At 61.9% G+C, this 19,312-nt stretch overlaps 2 protein-coding genes across 5 annotated transcripts in view; one reads left to right on the top strand and one right to left on the bottom strand.

Annotated features, from left to right (window-relative positions):
* The window catches only part of PIK3R3 (phosphoinositide-3-kinase regulatory subunit 3), a 57,557-nt gene extending 49,530 nt beyond the window's left edge, over positions 1–8,027 (bottom strand). The window contains exons 1-4 of one of the 4 annotated variants that reach the window (XM_035537794.2): positions 7,972–8,027; positions 6,723–7,299; positions 4,502–4,597; positions 4,187–4,264 (exon numbers count right to left, since the gene is read on the bottom strand). In XM_035537794.2, coding sequence (XP_035393687.1) covers positions 4,187–4,264; positions 4,502–4,597; positions 6,723–7,050 — 502 coding nt within the window. In that variant the 5' untranslated portion in view covers positions 7,051–7,299; positions 7,972–8,027. Of the gene's footprint in view, positions 1–4,186; positions 4,265–4,501; positions 4,601–6,722; positions 7,300–7,971 lie in introns of all 4 variants that reach the window. The other 3 variants (XM_035537793.2, XM_035537792.2, XM_035537791.2) reach the window with 3 other exon arrangements.
* A 3,687-nt stretch (positions 8,028–11,714) lies between these two features.
* On the top strand, positions 11,715–15,475 carry TSPAN1 (tetraspanin 1). The gene is made up of 7 exons (XM_035537464.2): positions 11,715–11,771; positions 12,373–12,579; positions 12,931–13,005; positions 13,677–13,775; positions 14,114–14,251; positions 14,674–14,757; positions 14,974–15,475. The coding sequence occupies exons 1-7, from the start codon at positions 11,715–11,717 to the stop codon at positions 15,025–15,027; spliced, it is 714 nt and encodes a 237-aa protein (XP_035393357.1). The 3' UTR covers positions 15,028–15,475.
* The last annotated feature ends 3,837 nt before the right edge of the window (positions 15,476–19,312 follow it).

The raw sequence follows: 19,312 nt of genomic DNA on the forward strand, positions 1-19,312 counted from the left end.
ACAAGAAATTGTGGCAGTTCCCTTACCGGCAGGACCTCGCTGCCTTCCCTTCGGTGCCTGGCCCTTGGCTGGCTGACGGGAAAGCAAACAGATTGAACAATCCCTGGGGCGAAGCCTTTAACCCAGCGGCTGGAGACGCTACCTCATTTTCAGGAGCAAGCACCCGGCTGGCCACAAACCCGCCCGAGCCTGACAAAAGGCGCCGCGCCGCCAGCGTGGCCGAAGGCGACCCGGGGCAAAGGCAGCGCCGCGGGGCTGGGAGAGGATAAAGAAAAATCTGAAAAAAAGAAATGGAAAAGTGCCCGTGGGAAGGGTTCGCCTGACACGTTCCCATCACCCAGCTGCGCTGCTGGACCCCTCAACTGGCCGTCGATGTCCCAGGAGGTGCTCCAGCCCCTGGTTTTGGCTGTAGCCCCCCAGAGCATGGCTAAAACCCTGGGATGCTGCTGGATGGGTGCCTGTGGCAGCCCCCATGGCTGCGTCCCGGTGTCCTTGTGCCCAGGAGGGGCTGGGGGAGCCGCGGGGTGGCTCCTGTCCCCGTACCAAGCTTGGTGCTCAAGGTTTCGTGCGTGGTGATGAGAGAAGAGGACGCCTGCTTCCCCTTAGGCCGGGCAGGAAGGGATGAGCCAAAAATCCTCCTTCACCCGCCCTGGCTCAGCGCAGCCCCTGCCCACCACCACAGGGGTTTCGCTGGGGAGCTGTCAGACGGCGCTGGCGCAGACTGGGGAGAGCATCAGCAGCCTGTTCAGTGCTGGAAGGGGATGCCAACGAGTGCTGGCCCCAGGCAATCAGCCCGGGGCTCCACATGGCCTAATTAGCTCATTTGCATAGGCTCGGAGGCGCGTTCAAAGGGAAGGCGCAGCCGATTTCAAAGCAAATCTCCAAAACATCCTTGCACCCTGAGAGTGCCGCGATGGGGAGGACCGGAGAGGGGTTGCAGCAATTAATTTCAGATGGGGCTGCTCCCCTGAGGTCTCCTCGGTGGGTTGGATAGAAGTAGCCTCTACTCTGCTGTCCCCAACCTCCTGGACACGCAGTCACTTCCCCATGCCCCAGCTCCCATCCTCGGTGCTCCCCGGGGTGCTCCCCGATGGGAAGCTGGGCTGGTGGCCTGGGGAGGATTAATTAACCCCGAGGCAGGGCTCTGCCCCCGCTCGGGTACCGGAGGGAGATGATAACCCCTGTAAGAAGCTAATGATGCTGCAGGATGAGTCACGGCTCCCCCGGGGCTCTCCAGACATTTCTGCCCCTTCCTGGAGGTCTCCGTCCCCCCACCCCCAGCTGCAGGGCAGGGACAGAGGGACCCCGTCCGGTGCCACAAAGAAGGAAAACACCCCAAAACCCATGGCCATGGGTCACCTGGAGCACCCCGAGGAGGGAAAGGGGACCAGGTCCCCAGACCCCACACTGCAGCGTGGGCAGAGCCCCCCCAGGAGCAGGGGGCCGGGGCTGAGTCAGGCTGGGTGGGAGATGCCCGGACCTCTCCCGGCAGCAGCAGCGAGGGAGGTGTGAGTAAGGCGGCCCCGTGGCGCACACCCAGACTGCGGCATGAGTAGAGGCAGGGGATGCTCCACCAGGACATGGCAGTGGGGTGATTTTTGGGAACGAGAGATTTGAGGTAAGCAGCCGCTCTGCGCCATCAGCTGCTGCAGCATGATGCTGCTGGGTACGTGGTCCCCATGGCAGAGGGGCACCCTAAACACCCTAAACACATCATTAAATACTACATCTGGAGCCTTCCTCCATCCTGTGTCCCATCGGGTGTAGGAGCCTGCCGGACATCCCGCTGCAGGGATTTCCCTGGGGAATTTCCCTGGCTTTGACTCAGCACTGTCGCAATGTCCCCGTGCCAGCCCGGTGGTCACCCTGTGCCGGGGACTTAGTGGCTGCCCACGCAGTCCCTGCCCCTGCCCCGAGCTCCAGCAGCCCCATATCTCCCCCCCCAGCTGGGTTTCACCCCGCTGTGCACCCCGTCCTGGGGGGCAGCAGAGCTGGGACCCCTCCCAGGGGTGCCTGGAGCCGAAATTGGGAAGGCGTGGGTCCCAGCCCTGCGACATGAGTCACAGGAGACCACTAATTTACCCTTCCCTCATCCCCACCAAATATAACAGATGAGCTCATGCCTCTGCCCAGCCTCTGACCACCGCAGGTTTATTTCCAGGTACAAACGCAGAGCAGAGCAGGCACCGGGGCGCCTCACCTTGGGGACTAAAGTCACAGTCAATGGCTTGGCCAGGGGAAAACGGAGTGCTTGGAGACCCCAAATCCCTCCTGGTGTCCTAGGGGTGAGGATGAGGGAGCACAGCCACCCCGCTCGGAGCGCTCCCTCCCCGGGCACCCACGCACGAGGCACCCCGGGGTGCTCCCCGCTCGGACCCGTCGCTTTCTGCCCAGCAGCAGCTCGCAGAGCCCACCGCCCCCCGCTAATCCCCACCGAGCCCTGACCTAATTCCCGGGCACGTGAGCGTGTCTCCAGGCAGACTGCGCCGCGCCGGGGCCGGAGATCAAAGCGGGGAGGACGGCAAGACGGCGCGGCACGGCACGGCACGCCTGGAGACAGCGGCTCCAATCCACCTCTGCCTGCTGCGTGTCACCAGGAAGGGGACGTGGGACAGGGGCACATGGGACCCCGAGCAGCACAGGACCCCTCCATCACCCTGTGAGCGGCTCTGGTACAAACGCTGAGTCCCAAGACATGTCACCCCCTGTCCCCATCCTGCTCCTGTGGCAGTGGGGCAGCACCCAGCCAAGCTGGGACATCCCAAATTTCAATGTGTTGGAGAAATGGGGCAGCTCCAGGGGTAGGGGACACGTGTCCCCTCCCTGCTGCCTGCCCCCACCCACATGTTAAAATTCGGGGGGTTGAAAACCAACATGCAAACTTTTTTAGCCCTTTCTCCTTTCTCAGTTTTCCTCCACGACTGCCAAACCCCGGCATAAATGGGGCATTCACCAGGAAGCTGACACCCCCGGAGGGACCCCAACGTCTCTCCCAAAGACCTGCTTTTCCCCCCAGCCGAGACAGGGTTTGTTTCCCAGCCTCTGCCAGCCCCGTATCCTATTTCTCCCCGTTCCCCAAAATCCAGCTTGGCTTTTGCTACGGGAGGAGAGGAGCTGCTCGTGGGGACGGAGCACGGGGCAAACGTGCCCCTGGCCTCTGCTGCCTCGCGCACGGTCCTGAGCGGCTGCGGGCAGCCCCCCCCCCCCTTTTTTTTTTTTTTTTTAGGGCTATTTTACAGCCCAAATGCTACAAAAACCTGCAGGAGGCTGCGGGGGGGGGGGGGTGGGGAGCAACATCTGCATCCTGCTGAGCATCAGCCCCCAGCTGGGAGCTGGCACCCACGGCATGCCCCTGGGGCTGGGGGACCCCCGCGTCTCCCCCCGTGCCGCCGCCGCCTCTCGGGGAGCGCCGGGGGCTCGCCGCAGCCCGTTCCCCCGCCCGGCAGGGACTCTGCAGCGGGGAAGCGATGAAGTCATGGTGCTTAATATAGCGATTTCATCACGGCCCTTCTCCCCAGCAACACGGCTCGGGAGCTGGCGGGGCTGCGGGGCCGTGCCCGGAGCCGTAGTGCCGCCCGCCGGGCAGAGGGTGCCTCGGGGCACCCCGCTTCCAGCAGCGTCCCCCCCTCCCCGTCTCCTCAAAAAGGAGCTTTCCCCCCCCCCCCCCCGTTTCCTTCTTCCCCATCGCACCCACGTGCTGCCTGCCCCATTTCTCAAACAGAGACGTGAGAGGTTTGCAAAGTGATTATTTTTTTTTCTCTCTCCCTAAAAAAAGGCAGCTTCTAGTGAAGGGCTCTAGCCAAAAATAATAACCGGCTTTTCCTTTCCTCTGCTGCTCCCTCTGCCCTGCAGCCCCCAGGCCCCCGCACCGAGCTGCCCCCGTTGCAGGCAGCAGCATCTGGGGCAGGCTCAGGGTGCCCCACAGCGGCCCTGACCCCGCACCGGGTGCCAGCACCCCACAACCCATCCCGACCCCACATCCGTATCCCTCCCAGCAGCACCCCACCGGGGTCAGACGAGCTTGAGGGGGGGGGCTCACATGCAGGCAGTGCCCTACAGAGCTGTAATTAGGGCCCTAACGAGGTCAGAGCCATAACCCAGCCCTGACACAGCCCCGCTCACGTGGAAGCATCACCTCCAAGCCAGGCACTCGGGGGACGTGGGGAGGATGCGGCACGGGACTTACCCGCCAGCAGAGCCTGCTTCAGCTCAGCATCACCCAGTGCGCCGGGGGCCGATGTGTAGAGCACCTCGCTGTCGAGACCTGAGGAGCAGCCAGGAGATGGGGGGGGTCAGTACCTGAACCCCAAATCCCCCCTCCGACATGGGAACGATGGAAGCAGGCAGGGAGCGACATTGGGGGTTCCCTCGCCCCATGCACCCTGGCTCTGTGGGTACCGGGGTGTGCGGCTTGGCCCTAGCGATGCTCGGGGGTATCGGTGGCCATGGGCAGGGCAGAGCGGTCGCACGTGTGCCCCACGAGCACCTTGGCTGCCTGTACCTTGCTTTTCCAGCGCCTCGATGAGCCTGGCCACGGTCGTCAGCGCCTGCTCGGGGAGGGTCGGCTGCTCGCTGTGCTCTGCCTGCCCGGGGAGCCCTGCTGTGGAGAGATGGGGAGAGGGGCTTGGAGTGCGTTTCCCCCACTCCTGGTTTGCTGTGTGCATGTATTTCCTTCCACAGCATTCATTTCCTTCCTTCCTTCCTTCCTTCCTTCCTTCCTTCCTTCCTTCCTTAAAGGCAATTAGAATGACGTTTTCCACTTGGTACAAAAAGATTTTGGAGATGTTTGAGCATGCTTTGGGCAGAAAGGCTTGGTTCTTTGATAACTGCTAGAGGAATGGACTCCTTAGGTGGTACAAGAGCGGCCCCGGCACCCACGGCATCTGGGAAGGCTGGTGTGTCAACGGCTCCTCCGCCTGTTTCATGTGGCAAGCTGATCTGTTTTGGTGGAATTATATTTAAAAAAAAAATAATAATGGTAAATTCAATAATGACTCTGGGTGACTTTTTCCCACAGAAGCCAGCTGCGGCCCAGCCAGCTCGCTCCCTGCGCTCGGTTTTTCCTGCCTGGCCAGAGGGCAGGGAGCTCGCCTGTGAAGCCAATAAATCCAGAACAATTTTAAGGAAGGAAAAAGAAAAAAAGGAAAAAAAAAAAAAAAAAAAAGGACTTTGGGCAGGAAGGTAACACGGAGCTGAGAAGAGATGGTGCTTGCCCAGAAATGAGAGCCCTGCAGCAGGGTTTAAAGCAAAGCATGTGGGTGGGAGCCCGTGGAAAACTTTCCCACCACACCGATGGGTTAAGGAAAATGGGGTTTTGGCTTCAAAGCTGGCAGCTTGGGGAACAGGGTGGCAACTGCGGAGAATAACTGCCTGTCCTTCGCTGGAGATGGCCCTGGGCAGGGACCTGGGTGTCCTGATGGGGTGCTGGAGGGAGGCGATGCTGTGGGACAGCCAGGCAGGGGCAGAGCAGCCGCCGAGCTCCTGGGAAGTCCCCGTGCAGCAGTGGCACTCGGCTCCGTCCCAAAGCCATTTTTAGGAAGTCGTTTAATTAAAAAAAGACCATTCCTCCCTGCGGAGCCAGCCCTGGCTCTGGGGCACGGCTTGGAAAGGCAGCATTTCCCTCCTGCCAGCCAAACCCTTCCTCTGGCTGGAGAAAGCCCAGGGCACCGTGGGCAGAGCCCCCGAGCAGCACGAGGGCTCGGGGGGCACTGAAGGTGCACAGGGCAGCATGCAGGTCTTGCAGAAAAATAAGGATTTGAGCCAGCCAAAACAAACGTGAGTCTCAAAACCTCTGCCTGGAGATGGAAAGAGCAAGCGAAGATTTAAAAAAAAAAAAAAAAGAAAAAAAAAAAGTGGTTCTCTTCCCAAAAAACCTTTGGAGGTTTTTGTTATAAGGAATAGCCCTTCAGCTGGGAGATTTTGGTTAAAAATGATGTAAAATGGTACTGCTTGTCTGCCAGCAGGAGGACATGACCCGGGGCAGCCAGTTCCCCCTGCAGCAGCACCCACGCACCCAGCGCCCCACGGGGTAGCCACCCCACGGGGGGCACCCATGGCACCGGGCGCAGGGACACGGCCAGAGGGTGCCCGGCAGGTGGCAGCACCCCCTGCCCCCAGACCCTGTTTTTAGTGGGGTTTCCTCTATTAAAAAATTATCTCTGGGCTGGGGGCTCGACCCTGGGGCTGGCTGGTCCCTGTCCTCCAAACCACAGCAGCAAGGGGCGCCGGCAGCCTCGCCGTGTCCCCAAAGCGACCGTCCCAGCCTCCTTGCTGCTGCCCCAAATCATTTTGGGGGCATGGACCCCTTGCCAGCAGGTGCTGCTCCCCCAGCCCCACACCAGCAGTGATTTCTCCTCTGTCACATCCCGGAGGAAGAGAGGATCACGGTTTTGTGCAGGGCTGGTGGGTCATGTTTGTCTCCCCAGCTGGAAGGGGTTTTCTCGCTTTTTCTTTTTCGCTTGGATACATTATGCAACCGCGGTGCGATCCCAAGCCCAAATGCACTTGGCCACCATATAAATGATGAGGTCAGAGGGGGCTCAGCACCCCCAGCAGAGCACAGGCACCCCGACACCTTGCCAAAAACACCCCCCCATCACCACGCCACATCCCCCAAGGAAACAAACCCCCCGCGTGTTGGGGGTCCCCACCAAACCGTGCCAAACGCTCGCGTCCACCCGGGCTCCGTGCCACTCCCGTGGTGTCCCCGTCCCCACACTCACCCCAGGGCTGGCCGGTGGGCACGGGGGTCCCGGCGGGCGGCGGGGGCAAGGGTCGTGGCTTGGCCTTGGCGGCGGTGGCAGCGATGCGCACAGGGCCCAGGTACTCCACGTAGGTGCCGGGGAAGTCTCCGCGCTCCTTGGTGCGCTCGTTGAGGCCGTGCAGCCAGCCCTGGGGGCTGCGCTCGTCCCCGTCCTTGTAGTCGGGGGCAGCCAGCAGCGAGGCCCTGCTGACCGTCAGCACGTCCCCGGGGCTCAGCGCCAGGTCCTCCTCCCGGCCCTTCTGGTACTCGTAGAGCGCCCGGTACTGCAGCCCCTCCGGGGAGGCCATGGCGATGGGAGCGGGTGATGCTGCCCCAATCTCGATGGGCAGGATAAGATCCTTCTGCCTCTGAGAGCGGCTCCTCACCCCTCCGGTCCCAAATTCACTGTGAGGCTTGGCGGGGTTTGCTCAAGGGTCGTGGAGGGGAGCAGACGATGCTGACCCGCGTGCCGGCCCCAAAAAGACACCGTCCCCTTCTCAGCCTGCTCTCTCTCTGCCCTTCATCCTGCCGGGGCTGGGGACCGGCCTCCCCAGGCTCTGTCACAGCAAAACGCAGCACATCAGCCCCCCGCCACCACCGGGACCCCAGCCCGTGCCGTGTCCCCCACCCCGGGCACCCACGGCCGGGGACAGCGGGCGGCCAGGGGAGCCCCGCTGCCAGCAGGGACCGGCCGCTGCGCACCGGGAAAGTGCCGGCAAGTCGGGAAAGTAGGGCGAGGGATGGAGCCCCGCGCTTCTAACACAGGCGCCCGGGCTGGGCAGCATCCCCGCAGCCCCGAAGTGGCACGCGGGGGCGAGCGAAAATACAGGATTTTAGTGGTTTTGGATTTATTTTATTATATTTATTTTTTAATTTATTTTTTTTAAAATATCCTTCAGACAGATGACAGCAGCGAATGGTGTCGTGTGCCCCCCTCCCATCTTCCCCACCCCCCCCCCCCCAAACCCCGTGTCCAGGATTTTAGTTCAATTTCACCTTTATTTCTTAATTTACGGGTTTATCGATTTATTTTAAAGCCTTTTAAACATCCCCCGGAGACAGCACAGCAGGGAAAGCCCCCCCACCCCCCCTTTTCTCCCCCTCCCTTCCAACCCCCGATCTCTTCCCGGTCGGGAGATGGATGGGGACGGCCTCCCGTCCCTCCGTCCCTCCGTCCCTCCGTCCATCCGTCCTCCTGCCCCCCCGGCCCCCCCCTGCCCCAGCCTTACCGGGAGCGGAGCGGAGCGGAGCCGGCCCCGGCAGCAGCGGGGCGGTGATGTCAGCCTCGCTCCTCCCGCCCCTGGGCACCGCAGCGCGGCGGGGGCGGGGGGGGGGGGGGACGGGATGGAAAGGGGGGGCTGCCTCCTATCCGCACCCCCGGGAGAGGGGAGGGGGTGCTCGTGGGGTTGGGGTGAGCGGGGGGTGTCACACACACACGCAGGGCTCCAGGTTATGGGGGAGCGGAGGTCCCCCCAATCCGGTCCACTGAGGGGTGGGGGTGGGGGGTGAAGCGTTGGGGGTGTGTAGGGGTGATGGGGAGGGGGGATTCAAGCTCCGGCACCCATCCTTGGATGCCCATTCCCAGGACACCCCTCATTTGAGCACCCATCCTGTGGACATCCATCCCTTGGGAATTCGTCTCTTGGGTACCCACCCCCATGACACCCATCCCCTGGGCACCCATCCCCATGACACCCATCCCCTGGGCACCCATCCCCTGGGCACCCATCCCCATGACACCCATCCCCTGGGCACTCATCCCCTGGACACCCATCCCCTGGGCACCCATCCCCTGGGCACCCATCCCCATGACACCCATCCCCTGGGCACCCATCCCCTGGACACCCATCCCCTGGGCACCCATCCCCATGACACCCATCCCCTGGGCACCCATCCCCATGACACCCATCCCCTGGGCACCCATCCCCTGGGCACCCATCCCCATGACACCCATCCCCTGGGCACTCATCCCCTGGACACCCATCCCCTGGGCACCCATCCCCTGGGCACCCATCCCCATGACACCCATCCCCTGGGCACCCATCCCCTGGACACCCATCCCCTGGGCACTCATCCCCTGGGCACCCATCCCCTGGGCACCCACCCCCATGCCCGTCACCACCCCATGGCCACGGCGTGGTTGTTGCATGCAACAAGAGCATCAGGGCTCAGCTCGCTTCCAGCTGGTTTGCCTTCCTGTTTTTTATTTATTTATTTTTTAAATCCTCACTTCTCACGCTGACCTCTCTGAACCGACAGCTGCTCCTTGCCTCTGCTGCAGGTCGGGCGTCCTAAAAACAGCTGGCACCTAAAACGTGGGCTCTGGGGAATGCCCTCTGGCTGGATCCAGGAGCAGTGCGGGCTGGGGGCATGGGAATTCCCAACACTAAGGGCTGGGAAAGAGGGGGAAACTGAGGCACAGGGGCCAAGGAGCAGTGCAGGAGATGTACAGCCCCTCCTGATGGTAATTTCAGCAAATTCCCCCCTCGCCCTGCAGCACACGGCCTGGCCGTGCAGTGCAGCAGCATCCCGGGGGATTTCACTGCAGCCGCATTCGCCTGGGCAGCACGGAGCCCCCGCTCCCCAGAGGTTGGGCTTCCAGCACTAAAAGGGATTTTTCCGTCCCGGTGCCTCTGGTGCTGGCACTGTGCTGCTGCTGCAGCTGCGGGGATGGTCCCTGCCCTCCCCTTGAGCCCTGCTCCTCACCTGGGGCTGCCTCGTGGGCCCCTCCCCAGCTATTTCTGCCCTTCCTGACCCTGGACCACTGCTACAGGGCAGGAGTTGGCACTGAACAGAGACCTCAGCTCACGGGAAGCATCCTACATGTCACCCAGCACCTCCCCTGTCCCTCCCCAAGCAGGGGATCGGTGATTTCCCCAGATTTCTGGCCAAAATGAGTTGAGTTCTGTTTGTTTTACACCAGTCTGCAGTTTGCCTCAGAGCAAGGCATCCTTTCAAAGCTGGGCGCTGAAATATTCCATTTTCAGGAGGTAAAAAATGTATGTCTCCTTTTTTTTTTTTCCACCCTGTTTCAGCAGGAGGGGAGGAAGCGACGTATTCATCGCAGATTCACAAAGTTTGGTAACTTCAACCTGCAAATCTAAAGCCGTGCCCAGCTCATTTTGAAGGTTCATCCCCAATGTGTTGCTGCCTGTCCTCCACCCCCTGAGTGACCCGGGGTCAGCTGGAGAGCTGAATGGGTGCTCCCAGCCCCAAAACGGGGCTCACCTGGATGGGGATACCCCCAAACCCCATCAAGACCATGCTGTGAGTCCCTCTGCTCTGGTCCCCCATCTCCGTGGTTTTCCACCCCGTGCTTTCCAGGGAGGGAACCCGAGGCACAGCGGGGTGTCCCCATGCCCAGCTCTGTCCCCATGGGTGGCATCAAGCCCCACAAGCCCCGCTCAGCACCCGCGGGCTGGGAAGGACACAGGAATGCCACTGGGCTCGTCCTGCCGAGGTCAGGCCAGAAAATCCAGCCCTGGCTCCCCAGTGGGGTTCGGACGGGTGACACGGGGAGCACCCAAACCCCAGAGTATGTGGTTAGGGCAGCGGGGTGCAGCCACAGCACAGCCCTGCAATTTCCCTGGGGCTGGGAATGAGCCTCCTTCAACACAAATATTTATGGGTTCTGCTAAAATTATTTATGGGGTGGGGGGTTGTGTACAACGAGCAGGGGTTGGGGAGGTTTTGGGGAGAGGGGCGATATGATGGAGGTCTTCTTTTGCATTTAGGGGCAGCAGGTCCCAGATGGGAGAGGGCAGGAGGGCTGACGGGCAGCTACTGTGGGATGGGCTGAGGCTGCAGGCAGCAAGGGGAACGGGTTAGGGCACCTGGATCCGGGTGAACACCCTGGGAGGGTTTAGGGCTCCCCCACATGCCACGCGTCCCAAAGGGGATGACTCCATCCTGCTGAAATGTACCCCTGTGGGGAGGGACGTGCTGAGCACCAAGTGCCCCTGCTGGGGAGGGGGCTGGCCCCCAGCCCTGTCCTGCAGCCCTGCTGGCGGGCGAGGACCCCAAAAGGGTCAGACCTTCAGCATCCCCCTGTGCTCTGCTTTGCTCCCTGCTGCAGCCCCTTCTGGGGAAAACCTCCGTGTTTCAAAGCATCTTTCCAAAGGAAAACATTATTTTTTGGCAGCCCTTGGGCTACGGCAGGTCTCTGGTGACATCCAGTGCTGGCATCTGCTCTGGTCGTCACCATCCTCTCCTGCTGTGTCCCCACCAGCAAAAAGCCACTGCAACAGCGGGAAACACACCAAACTTTGGCTTTTCATTTACAGACCGGCTCTGGGGGCCATATCCCGGTGCCCTCCTCTCCCTGCTTCTGTTTTGGGCCGGGAGACCGCAGATTTGGGGCTTTCAAACATCCCTGTGCCCAGTTCCTCTGGGGGCTCCACCGCCTGCCCCAGACATTGGCAGAAGAGCCCCAGACCCTCGGTGGCCACTTTGGGGTACGATGCTTGGCCATACAAAGCAATTTTGGGGTGTTCTGACCCCAAATCCCCTCCCCACCAGGGAGGGAGCCACCCAGCAGCACCCAGAGGCCGCAGTGATGGGCGCAGGCTGCAGCCTCGCCAGGCGAGGTGGCTTGGGCAGCAGAGGGCAGCAAGCCACCGAGCACCCAAGGGACCTGGTGGCTCTGCCACCCCCAGGGGGTGGCCCCAAAGGGTTGGGCTGCTGCTTGGGCGGCCCCGGGGCCGCTCCCGTTTAAAGGGTGGTGGGGGCAGCAAGGGGGCGGCAGAGCGGTGGCGTTGAGTTGGGGCTGCTGGAGCTGCTCGCTGCAGAGGTAGGTTGGGTGTTTTGGGGGAAAGCACGGCTGGGAGGTGTCCCAGGACTTGGAGGTGCCCGGTGGGGGCTCTCTGTGTGTCTTCCCTACCCCAAAAAACAGCCCCAGGGAAGGGGGGTTGTGCCTGGCTCTGCTGGTAACGTCTCTCTGCTCGGACCCCCCCTGCTCTCTCCAGGTGCAAAGATGGGGTGCTTCACGTTCATCAAGGTCATGATGATCCTCTTCAACCTGGCCATATTTGTAAGTGCTCCGGCTGTCCCCAGCCGGGGACACCCGCTCTCGGCGGTCCCACCAGGCTGGGCTGTGGGGCTGGGGAGCACCCTGAGCCTTGGGGCAGTGGGGTCTCTTGCTCCTGTGGTATGCCCAAAGCCCTCGGTGGGGGGGAATGGGGGACAGTGGCTGTTGTATCGACCCCACAAGTCCCTCCCTGTGCCTGGCGGGGTGCTGGGTGCCCCAGGGTCCCACCTGCTGGGCTCCCCCTGTCTGTGAGGGGAGCAGCCCCCCGGTGTGGCAGCGACCTCAGCTTGGGCGTGGGGGTTTCTGGGGCTGGGGGAGAGGCTGAATGTGGTGGATGGCACTGCTGGGGCACAATGGCAGCTTCCCCAGGGGCTGGTGGCCTCCATCCGCCTCCCCTTGCTGCCTCCTGGGGTTGGGTTGGGAGCTCGAGGGCACACAGGGTGGGCTGGGTGGGGGGGGACAGCTGAAGCTGCCTGCAAAACACACCTGGCTGAGGAGAATCAAGAAGCTGAGATCCTCCAGAAACCATCACAGAGCAATATGGCTGTTATTTTACCCCTGCTTTTCCCCAAGCACCCGATTTAACACGTCTCTCTCCTCCCAGCTCGGTGGCGGGGCCCTCCTGGGCGTCGGCATCTGGGTCACGGTGGACGGGCAGTCCTTCCTGAAGATATTCGGGACGCTTTCGTCTAGCGTCCTGCAGGTCGTGAACGTCAGCTACTTCCTCATCGTCATCGGTGCCATCTTGGTGATCATCGGCTTCCTTGGGTGCTACGGCGCCCAGAAGGAGAGCAAATGTCTCCTGATGATGGTAAGGACAGGCCCGCGCCGAGCCAGGCTTTATCCAGCGGGTTGTCTGGTGGGGGAGGCCTGAGGGATGGGCCTCTCTTTTGGAGGTGTCCTCCTTGGGTGTCCCCGTATTGTGGAGGGCTGGGTGAGCCTTGGAAAAGCAGGGCTGAACCCTGGAGTTCAGCCCCATGCAGATGTGGGGATGGAGGGACCCCAAAATTGTGCTGCTTCTGCCTTGGAGCAGGGCTGGTGGCAACTAGACACAGCTTGAAGCAGGTTGAGGGTCCTGATGGCCCTTGGGGAACAGGTGGGTTTTGGGGGGGCTGTGGATGCTGGCTGTCATTTTGACCTCCCTCCCCTTACTGCCTCCCAGTTCTTCTCTGTGGTGTTGATCATCTTCATCGCTGAAGTCGCCGCTGCTGTGGTGGTTCTGGTCTACACGAGTCTTGTGAGTGGCTTAGCGGGGTTGTGGGCTGGGACATTTTGGGACTCATCTGATCCCTTTAGGAAAACAGGGGGCCTGGGATGCTGCCTGCGGGCTGGAAGGACGGGACACCAAACTCTGGTGCCGGCTCTGTGGGCGGGCAAGGACAGCCTGGCTGGGTGGAGGTGCAGGCAACAAGGCGGGGATCCCATTGCCCCAAAGAAACGAGCATTATCATCCAGGTTTTGCCCACTGCTTGTTTTTGAACACCTTAGTGAGGTACCAGCCAAGGCTGGACACTTCTCATGGTAGGAGCCACGCAGGAGAGGCAGTCCTGAGCGAACCCAAGTGCTTATTATGCACCAGGGAGCTCCCCTGGGGAGGAAGGCCACAATGTCGCTTCACTGGAGGCAGGAGAAGTCAACCACAGGGCAGGCACCATTCCTGGCTGCCCTGCTGAGCTGCTTATCGACTGACTCACTGCTGCCAGCGGCCTCGGGGCCAAAATGCTGCGGTTGGTGAGGCTGCCAGGCTGCCTTGGGCCAAAGGGACACGGCGTGACGTGTTCCTGGCCCTGCTTGGCCTGCGTGGCCTCTTCCCCGTGGGTTTGGGACCGGTACGGGCACTGGGGGCCCTTGACTCCGTGGTGCTCACCAGGACGGTCTCTGACGGCGTTTCTCGGCCTCTCCCCGCAGGCAGAGACGTTTCTGACAGCTGTGGTGACTCCCATCCTGAAGGAGAACTACGGGGCTAATGCTGATTTCACACGCATATGGAATGCCACCATGTCGGAGGTGTGCTGAGCCCTGGGCTTCCCCCCGGGTCGGGGTCCGGATGCTCCCAGCACGGGCTTGATGGTGCCCTTGGGTGGGACAGTGGAGTGGGGATGTGGCCCAAGGTGTGTGTGACTACCTCATGGGTTTCCAGGTGGCTGGGACCCAGAGGTCCTGAGGTAAGGTGAGAGCTGCTGGAGCAAGGTCCTGCCCCAGGAAGCTCCTGGGCTGAGCTGGGTGACCTCCTCCACGGGGCAAGGAGGGTCCAGACCACGTTTCCTTCAGGAGGGAGTGTGCGGTGGGGACATGGGCACAGGGAGACCTGTAGGATGCTCTCACCACCCCTCTCTCTCCCTTAGGTCGGCTGCTGTGGCCTGAATAACTATACAGACTTTGAAAACTCCCCGTGGCATAAGGAGCACAAAACCTACCCTCCGCCCTGCTGCGATAACAAGTACCCATGCAACGAATCACTCGCGGAAAGAAGTCATGTCCAGGTATGAACACGCACGCGGCTCCTGCCTTCCAGCAGCACCCAATTTTGGGGTGCATCCTGGCATGGGGAGGGGGACCCAGCCTTTATCCCCAGCCTGAGCTCAGGGCACAGCGATCCCCTGGGTGCTGAGTCCCTGGGGGGCTGTGGTGTCTTTGACTTGTCCCCAGTGGCCTGCTGGGGATGAACAAAGTTCCTTCCATTGCCTGGTCCCAAATTCCCTCATTTCCCCACCCCGTGGACATGTAGGGCTTTGGCCTGAGGGGTGGCTGAGTTGTCCCCCCCTGCCCCCCCCCCCCCCCCCCGACCATCTCCATGGCCGTGCAGCTCTGGGCTGGAGCCACGATATTGCTCCTGGGGGAAATGCCCCCTGGCTGGGGGATCACAGCTCCATGCCCGTCCTCACCTGCCTGGCTGCTCCCGCAGGGTTGTTTTGACCAGATTTTGGAAGACATCAAGACGAACGCAGATGTGGTGGGCGGCGTGGCAGCCGGCATCGCTGCCTTGGAGGTGAGTGCCCAAGCAGCAGGGTTGGGGTCAGCTGGGGGTGCCGAGGGGCCGGTGTAGCCCCCACGGGCCACCACCTGCCCCAGGGTGGCTACTGAGCCTTCCTCCCCGGGCACACCCTCCTCTTCCTCCCTGCGTGTGCCAGGCGGGGGCCGTCACCTGGCTGCCTCTGTGCTTGGGGGGGACACCCGTGGGTCTGACTCGCCTCTTGTCCCACAGATCGCGGCCATGGCTGTCTCCATGTACCTGTACTGCCACCTGGACCAGAAGTGACCCCCGGCAACAGCAGGAAGCCGTGCCCCCCCCCACCGTGTGCCGGGGTGCTCCTGACGGCCGCACCACTCTCTGGGCCTGATGCCGTCCGGTGCACTGTGACCTTAGAGCTGTTTTGATCTACTGAGCTGGGATCTGTAGAATTTATATGTATATTTTTGTACTGATATGGCGTAATGCATCTGTACATAGAGATATTTTTTTTTTTTTGAGGCGGGGAGAGGGGGGAAGCCGCCTGGTCTGTTTTGCTGATGCCAGCAGGAGATATGGCCCAGGCAAAGATCAGGGCTGCTGAGCAGGCAGTGGCCCTGCCCTGACCAACCCTTGCGGTGCCTCCCCGGTGCTGCCACCTCCCTGTCCCCGGCCTTACTTTGCTGACCAGGGACTGGGCTGGGTCCCCGACCGGCGTGGTGGTGGCTGCACCCCCAAACTGGGGTCCCTGTGCTGGTCCCATGGGGTCGCTGCCCCTGGTGTGGTGCAAAGCCCTGTAGGTCCCTGCTGTGATTTCAGTGTGAAAACCCTCTCCCTAATGTAAAGAAAAATACAATTATTTTTTTTTTTGGTCTTGGATGTAAGCTGTTTTCTGCTGTCTTCTTCAATAAATCCGTGTACCCGCAGCCCCTGCTGTGCAGGGGGGGCTGCCCACACCTTGCTTCCCTCCGTGGCTCCTCTGCGCCTTGCCCTGCCCTTTGCTGGAGCCCTTTCTTGCTCCAACCAGCACCTTGCTGGGGAAGCAGGATGGGAGCTGCCATGGTTTTACCCGTGTCTGTGTCGCAGCCCTGTTCTTGGGGGCTGAGCCCATGGGGGAGGAGGGTTCTGGTGACCCCAGAAGAGGGGCAGCTCTGCCTCTTCCAAGCCAGGGCCCTTCCTGGGGCTGTCGCAGGGAAAGCAAAGCTTTTAAAAACCCAGAGCTGGGTTTTTATTCCGTTTTCCACTTTCATCCTGTGGGCTTTGACCCCGTCCCCGGGCTGTGCATGCCATCAACAAGCCCTGCTGTGGGAGCAGGCGCGTGGCAGCGGGGCGGGCACGGGACCTACTCCCCACCCCAGGTGACTCAGCTGGGGAAAGGCTGCCAGAAACCCGCTGCTGCCAGATGGGTGCTGGTCCCAGCCTCGCCACAAACCAGTGACCTCGGGGGTGACGTCAGGGGGTTTTTATTCCCTGTTTTCCCTTCCCAAAGGTGTGGGAGCCGCCCGGACCTTGGCACTGCCCCAGCCCTTCGAGAGGTGCCAGCATCACCCCTCGGCACGGGTTCCTGCGGGCGATGCCAGTGGTTTTGGTGGCTCTGGGGTGGTGTGGTCATGCTGCTGGCAGACACTGCATTTGAGCTTTGCAGACATCATCCCACAAACAGGAGAGCCCCAATTTCCCTTCGTTTTATCCCCCCTTTCAGCCATACCCATTTAAATCAGCTTTGCCCATCCTGTGCAGGCACCCACAGGGGTGCTCGGGGTGCCTGTTCCTCAAGGCAGCTTGGGGACCCCATCCCAAGGGTCTGGGCCCCCTAATTCGGGGTTTTCTGGCAGGAGTGAGGCCAGGCCAGCAAACGAGGCTGGGGGCTGACAAAACCCTGGGCGCCTCTTGGTGCCTTTCCCTGCCACATGGAGGGAAACTGAGGCACGGAGCGAAGCCCGGGGGTTGCAAGCCCTGGCACTGCCGTTGCAGGGATGGAGGTGTAGGTCTGACCAAAGGTCTGTCCTGCCCTAGGTCCTGCCCCTAGTTCCTGGAAAACTGTGGGGCAGGGAGACGTGAGGGATTTCTGCCAGCGTCCCTTGTCCTGCTGCCTGCTAGCGTGGGAGCCCTGGCACCACCAGAAGTCCCCGCAGCCCTAGGTTTGCCTGCTTCTATAACTACTCATCAACTCCACTGGCAGCACCAAGCCCCTGCCAGCTGTGACATCAGTGACCGAGGCCAAAATCCCTGCGCACACGTAACAGCGAGCAGAAACTTCCTTATTGCCCTGCTTCGGTGTCCTTGGGCTCGAGGTCCTGCAACTGGTGGGGTAAACAAACGTGCCTGGGCTGCTCCCTGCTTGGGAAGGGGGCCGGAGCTCACCGAGGCTGGGGTTGGGTTATTTTCACCCCCACGGCACCCCGAGGTGGGTGCTGAGCACCCTTCAAAATCCTGGGAGGTTCACGGGGCGCGCTCGCCACCAGCATCACGTGCCCCGGGGCAAGCTGCCAAGGCAAAACCCAGCCTGGCCGTAGGAAAATGAGCTTTCCTCTCCCTCTTTTTAATTGCATTTGGTGGGGGACAGTGACCGTCGTCAGCAGGCTGAATTGCGGCTGTTACGGTTCCTGCCGATAAAGGGCAATGAATGGCAAATGTGAATGGCAAACAAAGCGAACCCATCCAGCATCACCGGCACGAGGAGTGCCTGCTACGAGGAAGTTCCCTCCCGCTGCGCCCGAGCAGCTCAGCCAGGACGTTCCTGGAGAGGAGAGGACGGCCTCGAAGGGCACGGGTTCCCTGGGGGAGAAGCGGGGCAGCGCACACTTTCACCTGCCAACCTTCCTCCCCGTCCCCTTCCTCCTCCTCCCCACCCCGAGACACCCACCCGGGGCCACCCGGGTGCTTTCAGGCAGCTCCGTGCCCTGATTTATTACGCTCGGGCTATCGGAGGCGGTGGTGGTGGTGGAAGGGATAATTGAAATGTAGCACGCTGGGGCCGGTATCAAACCCGGCGAGTTAATCGTTAACGCCGCGCTGGGCAGGATACGGCGTAATGATCATCATGGCCACAATCCGGGGCGCCCGGCTGAGGATGAAATTGCTGCTGGGCTTTGTTGTGCGTGGGGACGGGAAGTGGCAGCCCCACTCGGGGACTCCCCATTGCCTGGGGACAGATCCGTGCCACAGGGACCAAAAAAAGCCCCTTCCTGGGAGCAGGTGGGGTCAGGCACCGCCGTTTCAGGGCTCTTTATATAACAGGGGGTGCCAAAAATCGTGGATCTGGGATGTGGGTGATCGGGTGCAGCACCACTGCCTCCCTCGCAGGGATGGGGACGTGGACGGGGACAGGGCCAGCGCACCCCAGGCGCTGGCATCCCTCCAGCACGGAGATGCCTCCATCCGGGAGGACCAGGACAGGCGTCCCCAAGGACGTCAGGAGGATGTTTCCCTAATTTCACAGAGCAGAGAGGGCCACGGGCAGGGGCAGCCTGGACCGCAATGCCCAGCGTGGGGACTGCACCCTGCCCCGGCACCCGCGGGCACCGCGATCCCCGCTGAACAAACAAAATGCAAAAAGGAAAAAAGCCCCGAGAAATCATGCAAAAATTACCCCTTCCCCGCCCCCCCCCCCCCAGCAAGTTCTTGAAAGGTCGGGTTTCATGCCAAGGCTATTTTGCTTTTGTTTAATTATCAGCCAGCTCCTGGGACGCGGAGCAGCCGGGACAGGTTCTCCTTTGTGAGGCTGTACAAAGGCAGCGGGGCTGGGCTGCGGGGGCGGGGGGGCACGGGCGAGACCTGGGAACCGGTGACTTGGGCAGCGGGTGCTGGAGCTGGGGCTGCGGGGGGCCGAGCCGTGGGAGCCGACACGTCCCTGCCTGCCTCGCCCCTATAAATGCAGCCTCCTGCACGCCCAGAGGAACCCCCACAGCTCTGCGGGGTTCGCTGGGTCACCGACAGAGCTCCGCGACCCTCCCTGGGGGTGGCAGGAGCTTGGTACCCAGCCCCGAGCCCCCAAAACGCTGTGGGTTTTGCTGGTCCCACAGACAGGCGGTGGCCTCGTCCTGGAGGAGGTTCTGGCCTCCACCGGAGGCGGATGCAAACTGGGGAGGCGATGTCCCTCTCCGCCGCCCCGCCAAATAAAGCCCCAGGGACATGGGGCTGGGGGAAAGCCTCTGCCCAGGGGGCTGCCCCCTCCCCAAAAGCTGCCCCAAAAGGGGTGGGAGGCGACGGAGACGACGCCTGGCCTTGCCACAGGTGGAACAGGAGGCAGCCAGTGCGCGGAGCTGGTCTGGGCTGGTCCGTGCTGGTGGCTGCTGCCCGCCCGTCCCCGTCCCATTCGGGTCCTGCATCTGCAGCCACCTCCGCGCCCTGCTCCTCCCCATGGCCGGGCAATCCCCAGCCTTCGTGGGCTCCCTGCCCCACTGGGACGGGAGCCGGGAGGCTCTGGAGGCTCCTGCAGCAGCAGCTCCTCGCACCGGGCTGGCCCAGAGGCTGAATTTTCTCATGGCCCTGCTTGGTTTGGCTTCACCCCTGCCTGCACCCAGCCCGCGGGGAGGAGCGAAGGGGAACAGAAATGCCACCAGGAGTTGTTTTTCCTGGTTGGTCCCTCCTG

This window comes from Cygnus atratus, chromosome 8 (assembly GCF_013377495.2).
Source record: "Cygnus atratus isolate AKBS03 ecotype Queensland, Australia chromosome 8, CAtr_DNAZoo_HiC_assembly, whole genome shotgun sequence".
Classification (NCBI taxonomy): domain Eukaryota; kingdom Metazoa; phylum Chordata; class Aves; order Anseriformes; family Anatidae; genus Cygnus; species Cygnus atratus.

Coding starts and splice junctions, on each gene's coding strand:
- TSPAN1 (XM_035537464.2), top strand. CDS start 11,715: ATGGGGTGCTTCACGTTCATCAAGGTCATGATGATCCTCTTCAACCTG. Junction 11,772..12,372: donor TCTTCAACCTGGCCATATTT/GTAAGTGCTCCG, acceptor CTCTCCTCCCAG/CTCGGTGGCGGGGCCCTCCT. Junction 13,776..14,113: donor GGAATGCCACCATGTCGGAG/GTGTGCTGAGCC, acceptor TCTCTCCCTTAG/GTCGGCTGCTGTGGCCTGAA.